Source organism: Centruroides vittatus, unplaced genomic scaffold, assembly GCF_030686945.1.
Source record: "Centruroides vittatus isolate TY-2023 unplaced genomic scaffold, ASM3068694v2 contig_466, whole genome shotgun sequence".
Lineage (NCBI taxonomy): Eukaryota > Metazoa > Arthropoda > Arachnida > Scorpiones > Buthidae > Centruroides > Centruroides vittatus.
In genome coordinates, this window is record NW_027122260.1 from 1,091,359 (window position 1) to 1,111,911 (window position 20,553).

Consider the following 20,553-nt stretch of genomic DNA (forward strand, 5'->3'; position numbering starts at 1 on the left):
ATTTATTATCAATAAGAAAAAATATAAAGTATTTGCATTGATTTTTTTGATTAACTGTACTCATTTTTTAAAATAGATGTATTGTACAACAGGAATTTTAAGCAAAATTTCAACAAAAAATATTACTTTTCTTGTGATTTCTCTAAGTTATCCAATACTATTGATATATTACATCACTAGGCCAAGTTTTTAAGTGTCAAAAATTTTTTAAAATTTATATTGCTTTTAATAAATCTCTACTTATAAATTTTACAAATAAAATTTAAAATTTTAAAACAAATTGAAAGACTTTTATGCAATTTATCAGTTTATATATATATATATTAGTAATTTAAAACAGTGTTGTTATTATTTACTATTTATTACTATTAATAATAATGTTTTTGTTTTCAGTTTTATGGTTTCATATAGTCTCTGGAGCAGAACTGATTATAAAACCCGTGGGTGAAAAACAATCTCAACCGGCTGGGAAGGGTTTTGTGTTAACGTGTCAAGGATCTGCAGAAAATGTTAATTTGTTTACAGATATGAAATGGATTGATCCAAAAGATGAACCCATAGACAAGTATGCGATTTTTTTTTCATTAATATTATTTAATTTTTTTATATTTATTATATAGCTATCATAAACATTCTACTAAGATATTTTTATATTTTAAATAAGGAAAAATTTATAAAAACAAAAAATACTATAAAATTTACAACATAGATAGGATACAAGGCTTTTCTAATTATTATTTAATTAAAAAGAAATATATTTTAATTTGTTATTAAATTATATCATGCTGCCATCTGTTGAATATTTAAACAAATAGAAACTGATTAATTTAATTTACTATTCCAGAAATTTTTAATTTCATCTCTTATCCTAAACAAAGAGAAAGACTTCTATCATTCTTCTTGTTTTACGTTTACTTTGTTTACAGAAAATAATTGTATTTACATCCTGTTCCTATTAAATTTTTAAAATTTTTATCAATGTCTCTGAAAATTGCCATATTCTTTACTCTTTATTAAAGTCCTAAAGGACTGAAGATAATTGCCCCAACTAAACAAAAATACCCAGATAAATACAAGCAAATAAAAAATTAGAAAAAAACAATAAATTACTGAAAATGCATAATAATAAAGTTAAGAAATTATAGTATAATGTAAAATGTACAAAATATAAAAATACCATGCAAAATGTATAAAATATAAAGAATACAGTGTATAATATACAAAGTATTAAAAAAAATTAAAACATAAATTTAATGATCATCATCAAAAATTTTTAAATTTATATATTTTTGAATATATTTAATAATTATTATGACTTTTGCAGTGTAATACAGTATTAAGAGAGAACTTTTCATGCACTAATTTCTGAATTATGTTTTTAATAAAAGATACTTTTAAGTAAATTTTATGAATGATGGAAATTTGTATTTAAAAGTATTAAATTTTTAAAATAAAAATTATTAAGTTAATAAATTGTTGTTTTAAATTTTAAAATTTTGAAAATTCTATTAATATCTTAAGATTATATTCAAGTTCTAATGGTTTAAAAATTATATTTTTATTATGCCAAAGCCATTATATTTGGTTTGTAGAAGAATAAAATAAAATCTAATTATTCAAATCATTGAAGACAAGTAGTTTTATTTCAATTTTATCCAAATTCACAATACATATAAAGTGATGCTAGTTATCTGTGTCTTCCCTTCTGCTATTTACACAAATTTTAATTTTCTTCATATTCTTCTGGATATTATCTTTTATGTTGACAGTTAAAATGTTATTAAAGCAGACTCTTATAGCTGTATTTGGGACTTTGAGTGTAGTGAAGTGGGGTCTAGAATTTTTCCTTTCACAATATCCCAAAGAGAATTGTCATATGTTGTTAAGTCTGGACTTTAAGTTAACCATGTCTTATCAGGTCCACATCCAATTTGTCATCTACTGAATTTGTTGTCGAGATATATCCTGACTGGGAGACCTAGTACACAGTCTCATGCATACGGATTTTGTGGCCATTCCACATGTAGACATAGTTAAATAAAAGAGCATTTTTCTATATGTGTTAAATTATTAACTTCTATTAATTGTTTTCATTCATAAAATTCACAGTTATATCATTTACTTTTAATTACTTTTATATTTAGTATTCCAGAACAGAAAACAATTTGATTATTTTGTAAATATAAATATCAAATATAAAAAGTCATAATTCAGTTTTATAGATCCTTTTACAACTGTTGTAATATTTAAGTTTCTACATTTGCAATATTTTTATATTGCTTTTTTTAAACTGAAATAATAAATAGAATTTAAATAGAATATCATACTAGACATCTTTAATAATGAATTTTGATTCATTTTTAGTAAATCTAAATACAAATCTCATGCAAATCCTAATGATTTTAAATTCAGTAAGTTAGAAAATTCATTAACTGATTGAACAATGCAGGATAAAGGAATTGGATTTATATCATGTGGAATAGACATAGTTTCTGTTTTAAACTTTGTTCTCATATCATTGTATTGAATTATAAATTGTAAAAAAAAAATAATAAAATTTAAATATAAACACAAAAAATAGATAAATATTTGTTATTTAAATTATAAAATATATATCAGTAATGTTGTAATACTTTTTACGTTAATTTTTTAAAACTTTTATAAGTATTTTCTTCAAATGTTTACAGTTTTAATATATTATTTTCTATAAAGTTTTAGTCATTTCTTTTAAATTAAATTTAAAAATAAATTTCATTAAAAGTAATCCTTTAAACTATCATTTTTCTTGATTGATACTTATATGAACTTTTTCTAAATGAACATTGAGAATAGCAGTGAATTGAAATTTTTTTTCTTTTTTTTACAAAAATAATAGTAACTTTTTGAGTAATTTCATCTTACTTATTATTGATTAATAATAATATCAATACTTTGATGTTTACATTTTAATGTTAAAAGTCTATCATGATATGAAATTACTTATGCATTCGAGTATATATAGAAACAGTTAAGAGTTATAACAAAGCTTAGTGTAACTTTTACTATAATTTTGTGTGAATAATCTATGATGGTGTCTACCCTGCAGAAAATTGTAAGAACAAAAATAAAGCCTTTGTATAATCTCCTTTACTGTATATCAATGCCTCTGGGGTGGCTGCTGAGAAAAAGGTAATTACCAGTATGCAGGTTACAAGTTGCCATTTCAAGCATTAAAATATTGTTTTTTCTGTTTCATTTCTGTTAACAAATCATCATAGATATACATAAACAACTGAATCAAAATAGTCTATAATAATCATTTTAATTTCCAGATTATTCAGACTGTAGTTTGACTAACTACTAATAATTAATATATAATAATTTTTATAAAATTAACTAATAATCATAATAATTTTTGAATTAATTATTATTTTGAATTAAATTTAGTAATTATTAAATTAACAAAATCAAAATTAAAGCTGACATTACTGTTTTGCTTTATTTTTTTAAGCTCTGTAATGTAGAAATCCATTTTACATTAATTAAACTAACATTTCTATAAAGTTTAAAATATTAAGTCTTCAAATATATTTAAATATTAAATTTTAAAATATTTAAAAAATTATGTACAAAATGTACAAAAATTTAAAATATTCTTTTGGATTTACATTTCAAAAAATTTTAAATATAAAATATTTTAAAAAAGTAACTTTGAATCAAAGCACATGTTAGCAAAAACAATAACAACAACAAGCACAGTGGCATATACACACAAGCATGTGCTTGTATGTGTATGTCATTAGTGAAGACAATACACAAATATGTGCTTGTGTATTGTCTTCGCTAATGTGTGTTTAAAGACTCCTCATGCATAGGATGCTGTAACTTAATCTTAATTGCAAAATGGATACTGAGAAATTCAACCTTGTACTTACTGGTCACCCCATAATTTGATTGCAGATGTTTATGAACTGTCCCAATTATATAAATTAAGTGTAAAAATAAATAAATACAATGTTTTGTTTTTATTTTATGTTTAATTTCCTTTATCCAGTAATAATAATAAAATAAACTCAGAAAAAATTATACAGAAAATAATTTTATTGTCAATATTGTTGACTAATATAGTGTAAATTAACTTTAATTTGTGATTGGAATTAAAAATTGGCATATAACCCATCTTATAGCTCATCTTTGACTGCGTGACTTATCAATACCAAACTCGTACCACCTTATATAAGCAGCCTTGTTTAATAGAATTTAACTAACGTTTTCGATCGTGTTTAACGACCTTCTTCAGGTTAGAACATCGAAAAAAATCGAACATAAGAACGTTTAGCAGTAACGACCGCTCGTTTCGCTTATGTTCGATTTTTTTCGATGTTCTAACCTGAAGAAGGTCGTTAAACACGATTGAAAACGTTAGTTAGATTCTATTAAACAAGGCTGCTTATATAAGGTGGTACGAGTTTGGTATTGATATAACCCATCCATCACATAATCTCTTTTCCATATTTCTCTTATAAATTATCTTTCAAACACAGATAACCCATAGGTTATCTGCACAAAATTACAATAGTTGTTTCTATATATACACAAGAATAAGGTTTTTTCATTAATTCTGGTTTACTTAAGTAATACAATGCACAGAATTTATTATCTTTTAACAGTGTAATTAGGAACATTTGTAATAACAGCTGAAAGGTTCAAGAAAGCAATTACAATAATAAAAGAAAATTTCTAGCACTATATGTACAGTGACCTTATGTCCTTTATTTCACTGTTATGTCCTAAAGATGTACTTTTTCTCAAGATGTCCTTTATTTTATGAAATGAATTAGTAAACTGAATATCAGCATCCACACACACACACACACACACACCAATATTCATTTTACCAAATTTATTTTACACAGTTTATAATTTTTACCAAACCTGTATTGATTATTCAAACAGCTGGATCAGCTTTAATGTTGAAATTAAAGTATTTGAATGGGTCCTACTTTGAGAAACCCCTCTGTGGGCAGAGAAAATCAAAGAAAACATTTTGTTGGAACTAAAATACAAATGACAGTAAATTGACAAAGTTTTGTGTATTAAAAGTTACATTACCAGTGAAAAGATGTAAGAATGTTGACAAAATGTCAGTATAGTGGCTGGATGGCTGAGCAGTTAAGATGGCAGCCTATTGCTCTGAATCCGGGATAGAATCTGAATGGGTCAAAAACACCCCAGGAATTTTTTGAGGATGGTGTCTGGATATGTAGGGCCCAGTTGCTTGCCACCTGGTCTCTCTATTGTGGACCTGGAGAAACCCAAAATGAGCTTGCTATAAAGTGTCCTCTTAGTGCCAACAGGATGGAGAGAGTTTTAAAAAAATGTAGACAAATTGAAATTTTTAAATATTTCACAGATAAACACACATCTTTTAAAATCATTTTAAAAATTGTCAAATTTTGCTCACACTTCCCTGTCTAATATCATGACCAAATAAGTATTTTTATTTGTGAACAATTTGTGGCCAATTACAGATCAAAACGATTGGAAGCATGCATTTATACCAAATGCAACTTTGAATAAATTATTTAGTTTTACAAATTTTTAAAACAAACATGATTTATTAAAATGTTCATTTTTGTGAAATGTATCAAAATTATATTTTTTTTTAAAGTAAATATGATTGTTTAAAATGCTACATATATTCTAATAAAACTTTTTAGTTTTAGTGAAACAAATAAAATTAACCTGCTTTTTTTTTATTATTAAACACTTCCTGATTTGAAAGCAATGAATTTGATAAAATATTGTTTATCATCATCCTGTGAATATTGCATAAAATTAAATTACTTCAAGGTTGGTTCATCAGGGCATACATCAAGCAACATTGATTAAGTAATATTAAACAGCAGAGAATATGTTTATGTCCTATTAGTAGAATTGGAATAAACAACTTTTTACTTTTAAAATTCAAAAAATTGCAAATACCATCTTTTCAAAATACTTACTTAATTTAATGGAATTATTAAGTTTAATGATGATTTTGTATTTCTTTAATATTGTTTAATCTTGTAAACATTCTACTCAATTTGATAAGTAAGCTGATAAAAATTGATGAGTAATCCTATATATTTAGTTTAAATTTAGTTAAAATTGTAATAAATTGGAAGGATTGTTTTCTGCTATATAGTTCAGAAATTTCTTAGTTATCAATTTCAAACAGGTGGTTACATATGAAATTTTTAAAGACATTCTTACAAATAGAAAAGATGAGACTTAAAATTTGACAATTAGCTTTCATGCATTATAAGTTCAAGCTCTCTAAGATTAAACTTCAGCTCAGCTCAATAATTAAAATTTTCAAAATTTACAATAAATTTTTGATGAGTTGAGAATATTATCTTCTTTTTCTTAGATTTAAAAAATATTTCTTTGAACATTTTTACAATCTGAATTTTTCATAACTTATTCATAACTATTGAAATAAATATTACTATATTAACAATTGAGTTCACTTTTTTTATTTTTACACATGATACTCAATTTTAATGGCCAAAAATGTTAGAAGCAATTTTTTTTTGCAACATTACACTGTAAACTTATATAATTAGTTGTTTATTAAATCACTGTAAATTTTATATAATTAGTTATAAGTGATTGAAAATTTTATTTTTTATTTTAAAATCCATTAATAATCTTAAGTGATATATTTTTGTATGTTATGAAAATAACATTAAACACAAACTGCAAAAACTTTGTCGTCACTATATGTTAGATCAATCCCACAAATAATGTATTAAATAATTTCGTTTAAAAAACAATAACTTTCATTAAATTTAATATGTAATTTACATTGAAAAAGTCATTATAATTTGGCTTTTTAGATTTTTGTATAAATTATTAATGCATGGTTTTCATATTTTATACATTTATTTGCTACTTTAACAATCTATCTGTCATACCCTATACTCTAATACAAGAGTTTTTAACCTTTTTCGTTCCACAAACCCGTTTGCTAGTCGGGTGAAGGCCATGGACACCTTCTCAGAAATCTGTTTTTAAATGCAAAACATAAAATTGTAAAAGAATCCAGTTTTATTGAAATACAGAAACCAAAATAAAAAAAACATAATGATTCTTTCTTACACATTAAATAATAATAATACAATATATTTAAAATATAGGAGAGCTAAAGTTAAATTATATTTTTTAAGACATGTCAATGTGAAAATTGTTGTTTATCTTTAGTCAAAACTTCAGACTGTGGTATGATATTTTATAAGGCAACACACATCATGTTGGGCATCTAATTGATTTTGACATTTTGTTTTCATTGTTACAAGTGTTGAAAATTCTGATTTGCAAAGATATATTGTTGCAAATGGAAGCAAAGTTTGTTTTACAAGATGAGGATAGGTTTCTCTTAGGAACACCAGAATTCTCCAAGGTTATTTGAGTTAAACTCCAACTGTAGTAAGTTTTTTGTTCTAAGATCACTAAGTTCATCTTTGGTTAATCTGCAACACAGTATATATCAGAAAGAAAAGATCCATGGTTCAATTTTTTATACCATCAATCAGGCAATAACTTTTTAAAAATTTCTGTAATGTTTCCAAGTATTTGCAAATACTGTATCTCTTTTCAAAAAAGCCGACAGAGAATTTTGTATTTCAACTTCATCTTGGCAAAGCACTTCCAACATTGGAAAGTTTGTAAGAATGTCATCCTCTACTCTCTTCTTCCATTATGGTAATTTATCCAAGAAAGCTTGTAATATTTCAGTTGCATCCATAATAGTCACTTCACAACCTTGAATGGAAAGATTTACCTCATTCATATGGTGAAAAATATCTGCTAGGTAAGCCAATCCATGGATAAAATCTTTTCTTTCAAAATGTTCAGAGTGAATTTTCTCTTTCTTTCAGAAAAAGTGAAACTTCTGCCCTTATTTCAAACAAGCACTTCAAGATTTGTCATCTTGAAAGCCAGTACACTTGTTGGAAGAGTTTTTGTTGACAGTGCACATCTGTGTAAAAAGCAATGAATGATAACCAATTAAGTAAACAATAACAACTATACTTCTTCCTGTAGACTGGATGAAACTTAATTCTTTCTTACACGAAAAACCTTGCAGTTGTATATAAAAACACTGGATCGTCAAGGTTTTTCGTGTAAGAAAGAATTAAGTAAACAATACCTCACACAAACCAAGAACGGTGTGTTATCACATATAATTACGATTTTCACCAATCAGGATTGGTGACTTGCAGGATATATATGTAACTGTAAATGTTAATGCTTGCATTTGGCTATGCATTGCTATAGCCTGGCCTAAATTTTCTCTTTCTTTGGGGCAAGTTATTATCCCCGTTTTTCCTTTTCTGTGCCTCCTTCAGACATTTTTAGGAGACAGGAAATGAATAATAATGAGGATTAATTATTATAACAAAACATGAACCTACAAATGACTTTTGCATATGCCATTTTTTACACAAGAGCAGTTAAATCTCTTGCAGAAAAGCTGAAGATAACTGATCTTTGTGATCTGGAGAATCAATTAAAACAACACGCTGAATCTCCGATGATAAACAAGAGGAAACATCATGCAGTCACTAAAGTGACTGCCAAAGCAACCATGTGATGTTTTCTTTTTCATGGATCACTTTCTTAATAGCCAGGCCTAAAGTTATTTTAATAAGATTATCAGAAAGAATGAATGCATGGATTGACAGGCTCAAGATGGGCATGCATACACACTTGCAGGTACTTTCACCATTGGATCAATGTACTGTACATGCACAAAGCAACAAAAAGGTTAAATAACACACTTCAACAGATCTAAATTGTTAGACCTGTTTGAACATGTCTGGTTTACACTCAAAGCCAGCTTGTCTGTTCAGGTTGTTAAAACAGGCCTGAAGTTAGAAAATTTCATTTCAGCTGACCAGTTTTGTATATCTTTAACAAACAATGAAAATGACTCATCTCCTACTATTTATTTCTTAACAAACAATTGTATATGAGGAAACAAATGCAACACAATCACTGGGAAACTAAAGTGAGAATGCTTGATCTCATTGTTTGATGGCTGAATGACTATTAGTTGATGAGTTTCCAGATATGTTGCTAGCTATGCTGCGCAATAGTCTGTACACAACAGGACTGCGATGATATGTGATCTAACAGCATGTTTAATAACTGCCATAATTTCAAAGAACAAGGAGAATAAGTGATTTTTCAAGAAATGCAACAACTATAATATGATATAAAAATAGCTGTTGTTTTTATTGGTGACCACATATAGAGCTAATAATACCATCATTAATTATATACATTCATAAGTGAAGGAAATGTTAGATTTCAGTAATGTGGGAAACGCCGGGAGGTAGGACCTCCTTTTTGTCGGCGAACAGGTCGGCAAGACCCACCCCACTGTCAAGGATGGCTAAATTTTCACGATATCCCGACTTGTCGGGATTGGGTAATTAATTGTCAGGTCGAGTGGTGGAAGTGTGTGGGGTCGTCGATAAATTTATGGCAATATTCGAATAAACGGACCCGGGATGAAAACACAGGACGATTTATTTAGACGGACAAACAAAATACAGAAATCTAACGCGTTCCGTTTCTAACCGCGAGAGAGAGAGTTCACAAATGCGAGGGGGATCATACCTCTTCCTAGGATTAGTCGAAGAATTAGCTGTAATCGTAGGGTTAATCGTCTCTGTTCTCCGGTCGTGGAGGGAAGCGGGAGGATCGGGCGGGCGGCTCGTCGTCGGCGGGCTTCGGTGGCTTCGTGTCTCAGCCCTTGCTTCTCGGGACAGATCCTACGGGTCGGGTGTCTTGTGCGGACCTTCAGCGACCTTGTTCTCGGCGTTCTCCCCCCCTTTTATACTCCCGGTCTCATCCGCTGCGATCACCAATCGCGACGGAGGGGATGAGTCGAGTTCCTTGACTCAGAGGTTAGATCCGGGGAGGAGGGAAGTGAGTTTGCCGGCGGAAGACTGCACATCCTTTGAATCTTGATCGCTATCTCCCAAGGGGTTTGAACAATAAAATGTAAAACGGACTGGTCGGGTTTTACCCGGTCGTCACAGTAACAGGTTAGGGAGAATAAAGATAAGGAATTAATTTTTTCCAGAGACTGGAAAAAATCTTACCACAACCCTTGGTTAAGAACCCTTATTCTAAATATTTCAAATTTGAGTGAATATCTATTGTGTTCAGACTTTTATGTAATGAATATGGGATAACTCCTATGGCAGAAAAAGCATTAGGTATGGTATGGACTTCCTCTGACATTTTCCATAAGTGTTTTATTTTTGAGTGTGTTCAGTACATTTATTTATTTTTTCTGTATAGCCATTTTGTAGATTGTGTATTTGATAAAGCAATGTCAATGAATATGTAGAATAATAAACAAGATGCAAGGCTAATCCTATTTAGCCCAATCATATTTTAAAGTTGATTTTACTTTCTTAATTATATCATTTTCTTCTTTCACATAATTATAAAATTGGGCACAAGTCATTTTAAAATTATAATGACAAATCAAAATTGTTTCAGTTGTCTCCACTGACAACCTGTTTCTTTCATTTGACCATTGAGTTGACATTAGGAAAAATATTTTCTCCACATTTGCATTGTGGCTGGAATGGCAAATATGTATTCGCATAGCTTTATTAGACATGACTTCTGATCAATGTTTTGTATCTGCAAAAACTTCAGCCATTTCTTTTCCATACTCAATTTCATAGTTGCTTTGCACTTTTGGTTGGTATTATTTTTCTCTACATAATCTTTTAGATATACAAACTTGTAAAATGTTTCTGAAATATTCCCATTTACACAGTCTAAAACAGTACATAGATTCTTTGTAACACAACAACAACAAATTTGACCTTTAATTTCTCCATTAGTAACAATCTGGCACTCCACAAGCGAGCAACACTCAGGCACCCGACAATTAATTTAATAATCACAACACTGGTTCTTTACCAGCCACACAGCTACACACTCTGGTCAACACTGACCAGACACACCAAAAGGAAAAAAAAAACAATTTCTCCCTCTCTAGGTGGGAAGATCTCATCCCACATTCTTAAGTCTACAGTTACATAACACACCTGACACGTGTGACAGAGCTGTGGACTGTACATCAATGCTAGATAACATAAACACACCTGACACATGTTACAATTTTGTTTAATCATGTATATCGAACTTAACAAAACTGGTTGAATAGAATCTCAGTGTTGCCAATATCAATGTTTTTTACTTGTAAATATGCAATAGTACATTCTGTTTCTTCCCATTCAGGAACTTAGTTGAGAAAACGGCACAAATAGTAATACAGGACTGAGTAGTGAAATACACTGACAGTCCCGTATATACGGAATGTATGGCAACCCTATAGATAGATGAAAGTTGAGATCAGATATGGAAAACTTAGGGGCAGGAGGCACTAATTAACTATATATGAGCTTCCAGTTTGCACCAGAAGTCATGTTATTTCAATTTAAAAATTTTCTCCTGAACAGAGTTGAATACATGACTTCATTGTTAACAGGAAAAGTATGATGTACAGGGTCAAGACATTACTAAACTTAAGTGCATTAGGATGATGTCACAATAAATAATTGCTCATTTTATATCTATTTTCAGAAACACTCTCACTACATATTATATTACTGATTTACATGTGTATTACAATATTTCCACTCTTAAGCTATACCATTATATTAATATTTAATTACATAAATTTTTTTTTATAAATGTCTTAAAAACAGCATCATGTTCTTTAATATTTGAATCTATCAAGATCGTGGATACCATGAAGGGAGGCAAAGAGGAAATATACTTGCACTTCCAGCTCAAACAAAAAATGTGGAAAAGAGAGAAAAAAGAATAGAATATACAGTAGAGCATTGATTATCCGACTTAATTGGGGATTGGGGTTGATCGGATAACTGAAAAGTATGAAAAAATACATTATTAGTATAGTGTATTAGGCCTGGTTTAAATACTAGCCTCCCTTTCATGGTCGAGCCAGTGCTGCCAGCTAAAACATGCAAAAATTTAACAAAAATAATATTAAAGTAGCCAAGACATAACCAAATATTGTAGCACCACATCACCAGCGGACATTTGAATTTGCCGACTAGACGCGGTCGGCAAATTCAAATTCGGGGTCGGATAATCAATGCTCTACTGTATATATGCCAACCATTTGTGTTTTGGGCAAATTGTTCAACTTTCTTTCCTCTATTTGCCCTGTAGCCTGTTCTCTGGATATGTTTGCCCTTATCACTTTCAAGTATTTTTAATAATTTCCATGACTGTTCTTTTATTTATTATTCATCTGTTTTAAGTAAGAACTACTTCCTGTTGGACTTAAAAACTATGCTATCATTAGGTCAGAGGTACCAGCAGGCAGAATCATTTCTTGACAGAAGAGCGGTGTAATGTTCGATAATACTGATATCAGGATTTAATACAAAAATTTGAGAAGTTAACCCCAATGCTAATGAAATTTAAAATTTCAAAGTTTAGATTACAAATAAAATTCATTAAGTTTGATTCTAGTATCAACAGTTAAATGATTTTTAACAATATTCCTTGGATTCCCACCCATTTAACATTTGGAAATTGAAATTATGCTTTTGATTAACTAACAAATTTCAATTGTAAACAAATTTGAATTTGAAACTTACTCCTTCTGAAAATTTTAAATTTCTTGCTATGATTGGTTAGGAAAAAAATCTGTTGACTGACACTGGTTTTAAAAACAGTATAAATAGATAGTCTTCATTTGGTATCCTTTCTTTTCCATTGGTTGAAATGCATTCAGAATGCATTTTATTTTAACTAGAATAAGGTAACTTTCACTTGTCAGTCATTTTAGCTTACCTTGTCAGCCCATTTACATCTCTCAGGTTGGCAACTATGATAATATAATGGGAATTTTATTTTATTCATAAATGCACAAATCAATCTTTGTTGACTCATTAATGCATCAATTCATGTTTCATTAATTTTGTGTAACTAATATAGCTGTAATTAATTTCAATCACTTTGTTCAATAATCCATTGTGTTGATGTATCCCTGAAATAAATTCTATCATTGCTACTGTATTGAATCACTACTAAATGCATTTCAAATTGTTTATTATATATTTATTCCTATAGTGTCATGTAAAAACACTGACATCTAAAAAATTTTTTCAAACTTATCATCTTTAATAATGTTTTTAATTTTTTTATGAACTGTATTTACCATTTACACTGAATTAAATATTCAGTATAGCTTGCTTTATTTTTACTTATTTCAATATTCAGATATGTTTTTTTATTATAATAATAATAAAAATAATATACAGGTACTCCTCACTTTACGACCTATCTACTTAACGACCACTCACACTTATGACCAATCGAGTTTCGACTTGCAATTCGGGGAATCCCCTTTCTGAGCTTGAGTGTCGATCAGTGGCGAATGGTGATATGCGCACTAAGCGTACTATAATACGCTTGCACTTACTATAATTGTCTTATAGTACTATAATAGGCTAATAGCATACTATAATAGTCTTTTTATGAATAAATTTGAAGTTTGTTGCATAATTTGTATAATTTTACAACGATCCTATATTCATGGCGCAAGCTCCTCGCTTAACGACGTAGTCGTCGGAACGGAACTTGGTCGTAAAGTGAGGAGTACCTGTATATAAGCATAATCTTACATATCAGCTGATAATTTTTATTTATTAAATGTGTTTTCAATTGATGGATATCTTCAGAAAATTTTTAAAATTCATTTTAATGTATTTCCATATTGGATGCTTTGATACATAGAAAACATTCAATCAATTCAATCAATCAAATTGAATATGATTTAGCACACCACTATTTATTATTATGATGAAATTACTGACCTGTGTCTTCACACATTTAATTTCTGTAATTCTGATAACATGAATTTTATCTTCAATGCAGTTCTATAGAGAGAAATTAAAGATATAATATCAGGATGTGTACTAACCAGTTTTTACAAAATACATTTAAAAAGCTTTGAATGGACTTACTTTTTAAATGAAAACTTTGTTAAGATCAATAATCCTTTTTAACTATTGCATGTAATACACAAAACAAATTTGTTTTTGCATTTAATATAACTACTAAAGACAAAGAAATTTAACTAAAACTTATGCTCTAAATTAACTAGCTTTCACTCTTTGTTGGAGTCTGCTTAATGGCTTATCAATTCATCATGAATTATAATTCAGTTAATATATCTGAAAAAATACATTTCAAAATAATTACATGATATAAATTCTAACATAGTTATATGTTAAATTAGTTATATATATATATAGTTATATGTTATCTTAAAGCCTTAATTAATTAAGGCTCTAAATTTCAAATTCACATATGGAGTCCTTTTTTCTATCCTCTTAAATTATTTAATTTAATTAATATTTTAAAAGTATTTTCATTTACTTTATCAAACCATCAATTAAATCATTAATCATATCAATCAATTATTTATTAAATCATCAAAAATTAAACAACAAATGACAGTGTATTTATCTTTAATAAGTTTTTGATTATTAACAAATTTAAGTCAAATTTATAAATTATTTAAATTAATTTCATATTATCTAGCAAAAACTGTATGTAACAGAGCACCATCTAGAGAAAAATTCAAATGAATTGGAGATATTTTGAGACCTAACAAACTACTAAAACTTATTTGAATATCTTTGTAACTCTTCTTCAGAAAAGAAAAAAAGAGCAATGATAAACTTTAACTATATTATAAGTTCATTTTTTGGGTGTTTTGATGTTAAACAGAATGATTACAAATCATTTTGAAACACATGAAATAACCTTCTGAAAACTGAATTTTATATCAGTATATCTACTGTTATCTTACTGTTGGAAACACATTCTCTTACAAACAAAGCATAGTATAGAATATATACCAAAATTGCTTAGTTTAGGAGACAGATATTTATTAGTAGAAATGTTTTTGAACTCTTTACGGATCATCAGTAGTTTACATAACTATGTTCATATGAAGTTATATAAATGTTGCCAGTATTGTCTGAATTAGTTAAAGCATAGTATATCTGTATTAATAATTTGTAAAATTTGTAACAGTTATCTAAAGTAGAGTAAAAGTTTGCTAATCTGTCACACAGTAATCTTTATTATCTGGTAATCTAAAATTTTCTGAAAAGTACCCAGAATTGTTTATTCAATCTTATATGCTGGTATTCTGCAAATCAAAATATGTTTTGATATATAGTACACTGAAGATCCCAAGCAGAAATCATGACAAAGATAGAGATCCAACTGTACAAATTACTACGTGTCAGAAGGTTGATCTTATGATCAAGATAAATGACTCATTTTATTACGGCATTTTGTGTCAGTTGCTGTAGTATGCACAAACAAATAGGAAGCCTACAGTTGCATGCCCTGGTACAAAATGTATAGCAATGTCTGAAACATCAAGATTACATATAACTTATTAAATTTTGTATAAATACAAAACATTTGATAAATCATTTGGTACCAAAAGTGCTGGATTAACAAACTTCTGTTGTAATAATATGCCACCTGTAAGTACTCTATGATTATGCTCATAGACTCACAGGGGGTAAAGAGATTTGCATGCTCTTATAAATTTTCTTTCCATACTTAAAAAGTAATTAACTAATGACATAATAAATTTTGAATCTTGGATACAGTGAACAGTGATGATAACTTTTTTTGTTAGCAATAATTAATGCTTACTTAATTGAATTAATAATTATATTTATTAAAAATATCTATTAAAATTTTCATGATTTAATTTCTTAATAAATGGTTTTTTCTTTTACTTTTTAGAGGCAGTCATAAACAAATTGAAGTATGGAGTTATGAAGAAAATCAATTAGCTTTAATATTTAGAAATCCAGCATTTGAACAAAGTGGAAGATACAAATGTATAGCTCTTTATTCTAATACCGATAGATATAATGCCAGTGTTGATATTATTTTCTATAGTAAGTATATATTATATTACATGATTTTTTCTATATGTTGCCTATATGAACAGTTATAAACATTTAATAAATAAAAATTAATTAATATTTCTAATTTTTATATATAAAGAAACAATGACTATATTAATGTCATATAACCAATAGTAAACTGTTATCAGGGAACCTATAATTACTTTTATCTAAAATATTTTTGGGATTTAACATCCCATCTTTTGACTAATATATAAATTTAAATCTGTTCTGAGTTCTAAGGAATGTTATATTCTATTATCAAAGTAACAAAGTTGAAAACAGATGTTCCATTTACATTCAATCTATCTAAATTTTATTTTAAATCAAGTCTTTTTGTGTGTTAAAGTTTATTTTATATACTTTATTTAAACATGTTTGAGAAATAGAAAAAGATTGATTTTCCCTTCTCAAAAACAAAGTACTGTACATGTAATTTATTGATTTTTATATCATAAGTTTCAAGTTTAGATTTTCAGATAATAAATTTGTGGTGAAAAACAATTCAAAATATATATCAACAATAAAATAAATAAATGAATTTTGTTTTTTTATTTAAAAAGTGATTGATTCTTTATACAAATGATAATACCATCCTGTAATTTGACCCTGTCTATATAAATCAGTTATAAACTAACCAATCTGTCCTAAATTTTTCCAACTAAGGATAAGTATTTTTTTATTAATTTTCTTTAAGCTCATTTCATATATATGTAGTATAAATACAAACTGCATACACAACAATTTCTATCCTATCTTACCAAATTCACAATTTTTTTGTACAAAATTATGTAGCAATATACTACTATTACTAATAATAAAAATAATAATAATATAATTTAAATTTATATAACAATACAGATATTATGCATTTAAATAATAATAATAACATTACATTTACAAATTACAGGAGCATTACAGTTGAATAGAAACACATACATCAAACTACAGAAGGACACTATATTGAATACATGTCATATTGTTAGGAAATTCCTGAGTACAGACACACATACTGACACATTTATTTAATTTTTTGTCTTGTTTTGGTTGCTATGCTTTGATTCTGGTCCAGTATAGTACACACCAACCAGTGTCAACTGAGCAGTGACACCTGATAAATAATCTAGCAGTTCATATGGCATAACTTGGAAGTAGTTGAAATGAAGTATTTGTGATTTATACAGAAAAACTGTGAGGATTAGGTCTTTTCCATTTACAAGTTAGTGAAAATTTTAACACAGCCGTGATATCTCCAACTCCCAGCTAAATAAAATATTTTTATTTTCCTTTTATTTGTTGTTAGTATTTATTTATGCTATTGGAACTTTACAAAAATATAATAAAAGCTTTCTGTAAGTCAAATGAGAAAACAATTAAAATAGACCATCAATAAAATAAAAATACACAAGTAAATTAGTAAATAAATGCAGAAATATATAATTCAGTATTAAAAAAATATAATCAATCTTTCTAGCAAAAAATAAAAATTAAATTAAAAAAATATTCTTTACAAAAAGAAAGAGATTTGATCTCAGAACTGCCTAGAATACAGACTTGTAGACCAAAATGTAACCACTACACCACTCACACTTTTGAATATGTTTGTACTATAACGTATTACTTCAATAATGTAAAATTAGTTCTTTTTCTAGAAACTGCTTACAATTGAAGATTTTTGACTATTATATATAGGTTTTACATAAATTTTTATTTTAAATATAAAACATCCACCAAACACCGAAACTCTAGTTTTAAAATATAAATTGAATGCATAATAAACGTTTTCAATTGCCTTAAGCAACCATCATCAGGTTACAGAACTATTCTAAATAAGAACATAAAATTGGAACAGACAAATTTAGAAAGCTAGAACATCTGATTGGTTAAGAACAATGTCAATGTGGTGATCAAATAAAGGACAAAAGACCACCAAGTTATCTGAGATGAAGGAAACAGTAAAACTGACTTTATATGAAAATTTCTAGTTTGATTGGATTAGCATCAGAATTTAGTGGACAGTATCTGAAACATCAAGCAGTCAAGTTTTCAAGCTATCAGTTTAGAAAAAATATAACTCATGTATTTATAAATACATGAGTTATATTTTTTCTAAATTGATAGGTAATGGGTTCTCAAATTATGCAAGATTTGCATGCAAAATAAGTCATGCATCTTATAAATTTCATATAATATGAATATGAAATTTTACCATTTAAACTAATAAGAAATGCCATAGTTGTGTTTGGTACACTTGAAGGAAGAAAAAAACAAGTAATTGGAAACAATGGCAAAAAGAAGCAATCATTAGAAATCAAACATTAAATTTAACTATAATTTAGTTCAACACTTGTATGTTTAAAACTTTTAATAAAAATTTGTAAATAAAAATCTTAATGTGAATTATAGATAAATATTGGGTAAGGAAAGTTTTATATTGACTTGATAGCGACCACACAGATTTCTGAAGTCCATCTACCAAGAGAATAATAGAAGAATTTAACTATTCTTTTAAGGTGTTTATTGCAATAAATTTCCAAACACTCCATATCACCAAATCATAAGACAAATGCAAATGTTACTGTTAACCATTGTTTAGAAGAGTTTGAAGTTTGCTTCACATAATGTGATTTGTTAAGTACATTAGAAATTTTTGTCATAAAGATTTTTTAAATATATTTAATAAATTGCAATACAGAAAAAATAAACTTTATAAATAAAAATATGATAGTTGTTTAAGATATTGTTTTTTTAAGTGCAGCTACATTTCTTAATTTGAACAAAGTTTTTAATTGTCCAATTTCAACAAATATTTATTTTTGTCCTTTAGTATTTTGAAGTTTTTTGTTTCTTGTGTCTCAAGTGACAAGAAACAAAAAACTTCAAAATGTTAAAGGAGTGGCAACTACTTAATAGATTATGTGTTTTGGGGATTTTACAATCTGGGATCTTCAAATCTGCTATATTTAAAGTTAATATTCTGTCAATTCAAACAGAATAACTGCACATGCTTACAAACTTTTGAACCAAATCAAGCAAAAATACATTTGAAAATTTAAGACATGAAATCCATAAAGTAACTGATACTTTTAAAATTAATAATAGAAACACACTTGTAGAGAAAACTGGAAACTAGGGTTTGTCAGTTTTTCAAAACTGGGTTTTGAAAAACTGCTTTTTGAAGAAATTTATATAACTTGAAAACTGGGTTTTCCCATCTAAAGAACTGGTTTTTGAACCTAGACTTAAACATAAAAATTAATTAATTATTTGATTAAAAACATCAACTTTTTGACACAAAATTGTCTCTGGCATAAAATGAGAATATTGTTAAATACTAAGTTTCATAAAACTAACTACAAAAACAATTCTCCTTACAATATGGAGAAATCTTGTAACAACAGAAAGAAAGATTTGTGCACTTAAAAGAATGTGTTGTTTTAGCTTTAAATGACATAGGTGCTTCTCACATGTGGAACGAAGCAGAGTATTGTAAAATTGTAGAGCTCTTTAAAGTTTTAGGACCAATACATTTAGCAGCTGATTTTATTAGCAAGTAAAGACATACGTAAATTTCTGTTATGAGAATTGAAAAATTTGAAAACTAAAATTAGTTTCAAGTTGTTACATGTGTAGAGGTATGAATTCAAGAGAGAAGACAAATAGGATTAGTAACACTTCTCTTTTATTTTCAAAATCCACAGAACATTTGGACAAAGTCTTCTAGCATATTTCTTCCACTAGCTGCAAAATCTGATATCATTAAGTTATCTGGACAAATATTATTGAGATTATATACAAATTATTCTATAGAAAATGACTGCAATGATGAAAAAGTGGCAAAGAAGAAAATTAAGCCATAGCTTTAGAAAATGCTATGGAAAAATCAATACATAAATATCTTCAAGAACCTGAAGATGTGACTTCATTCAGCCTTAAGACACTAACAAAGGAGTTTTTAGTATTAGAGGGTACAAACAGAAGAACGAAAAATTTAGATTTATTATTTAATGCTCTAAAAACGATTAAATGCAGTTCAGTAGCAAGTGAGAGACTTTTTTCTATTTCTGGCAATTTTGTGTGCAAAATAAGAACACTGTTGAGCAATAGATCTATAGATGCTTACTAAAATCATATTTTCTTAGGAAAAATAAGGAATAAAATAATATTTTTTATGCATCAATTGTTGTTTGTTTTTCTGTATGGTTTTCTATGGAGTAAATTTTATAGTTTAATGTGATAATCTAGCATTTTCTTTTTGTTTTGTTTTGTGTAGACGTTGGTCAATTTTATTTTGATATATTTTTGAAATTTTATAAACACAGTAAGACCCCACTTAAATGAGGGATGCGTTCCTAGACGACAAAGCACTAAACGAAACAGTGTTAAACGAGGTCATTTTAACATAGAGTAAACAGGGATAAAGGAACACGCGACCAAACATAAACAAATCTTACTTTAATTTTAAGTTATTTTTATATTAATTTGTATAATAATATATGTTAAATAACACATAAAC

The 20,553-nt window shown here is 27.8% G+C and overlaps 1 protein-coding gene across 7 annotated transcripts in view; it reads left to right on the forward strand.

Moving 5' to 3' along the window:
• The window catches only part of LOC136977668 (fasciclin-2-like), a 170,240-nt gene that overhangs the window by 77,657 nt on the left and 72,030 nt on the right, over positions 1–20,553 (forward strand). For all 7 annotated transcript variants that reach the window (XM_067273203.1, XM_067273206.1, XM_067273205.1 and 4 more), the window contains exons 2-3: positions 394–565; positions 15,871–16,028. In XM_067273203.1, coding sequence (XP_067129304.1) covers positions 394–565; positions 15,871–16,028 — 330 coding nt within the window. The remainder of the gene's footprint in view (positions 1–393; positions 566–15,870; positions 16,029–20,553) is intronic.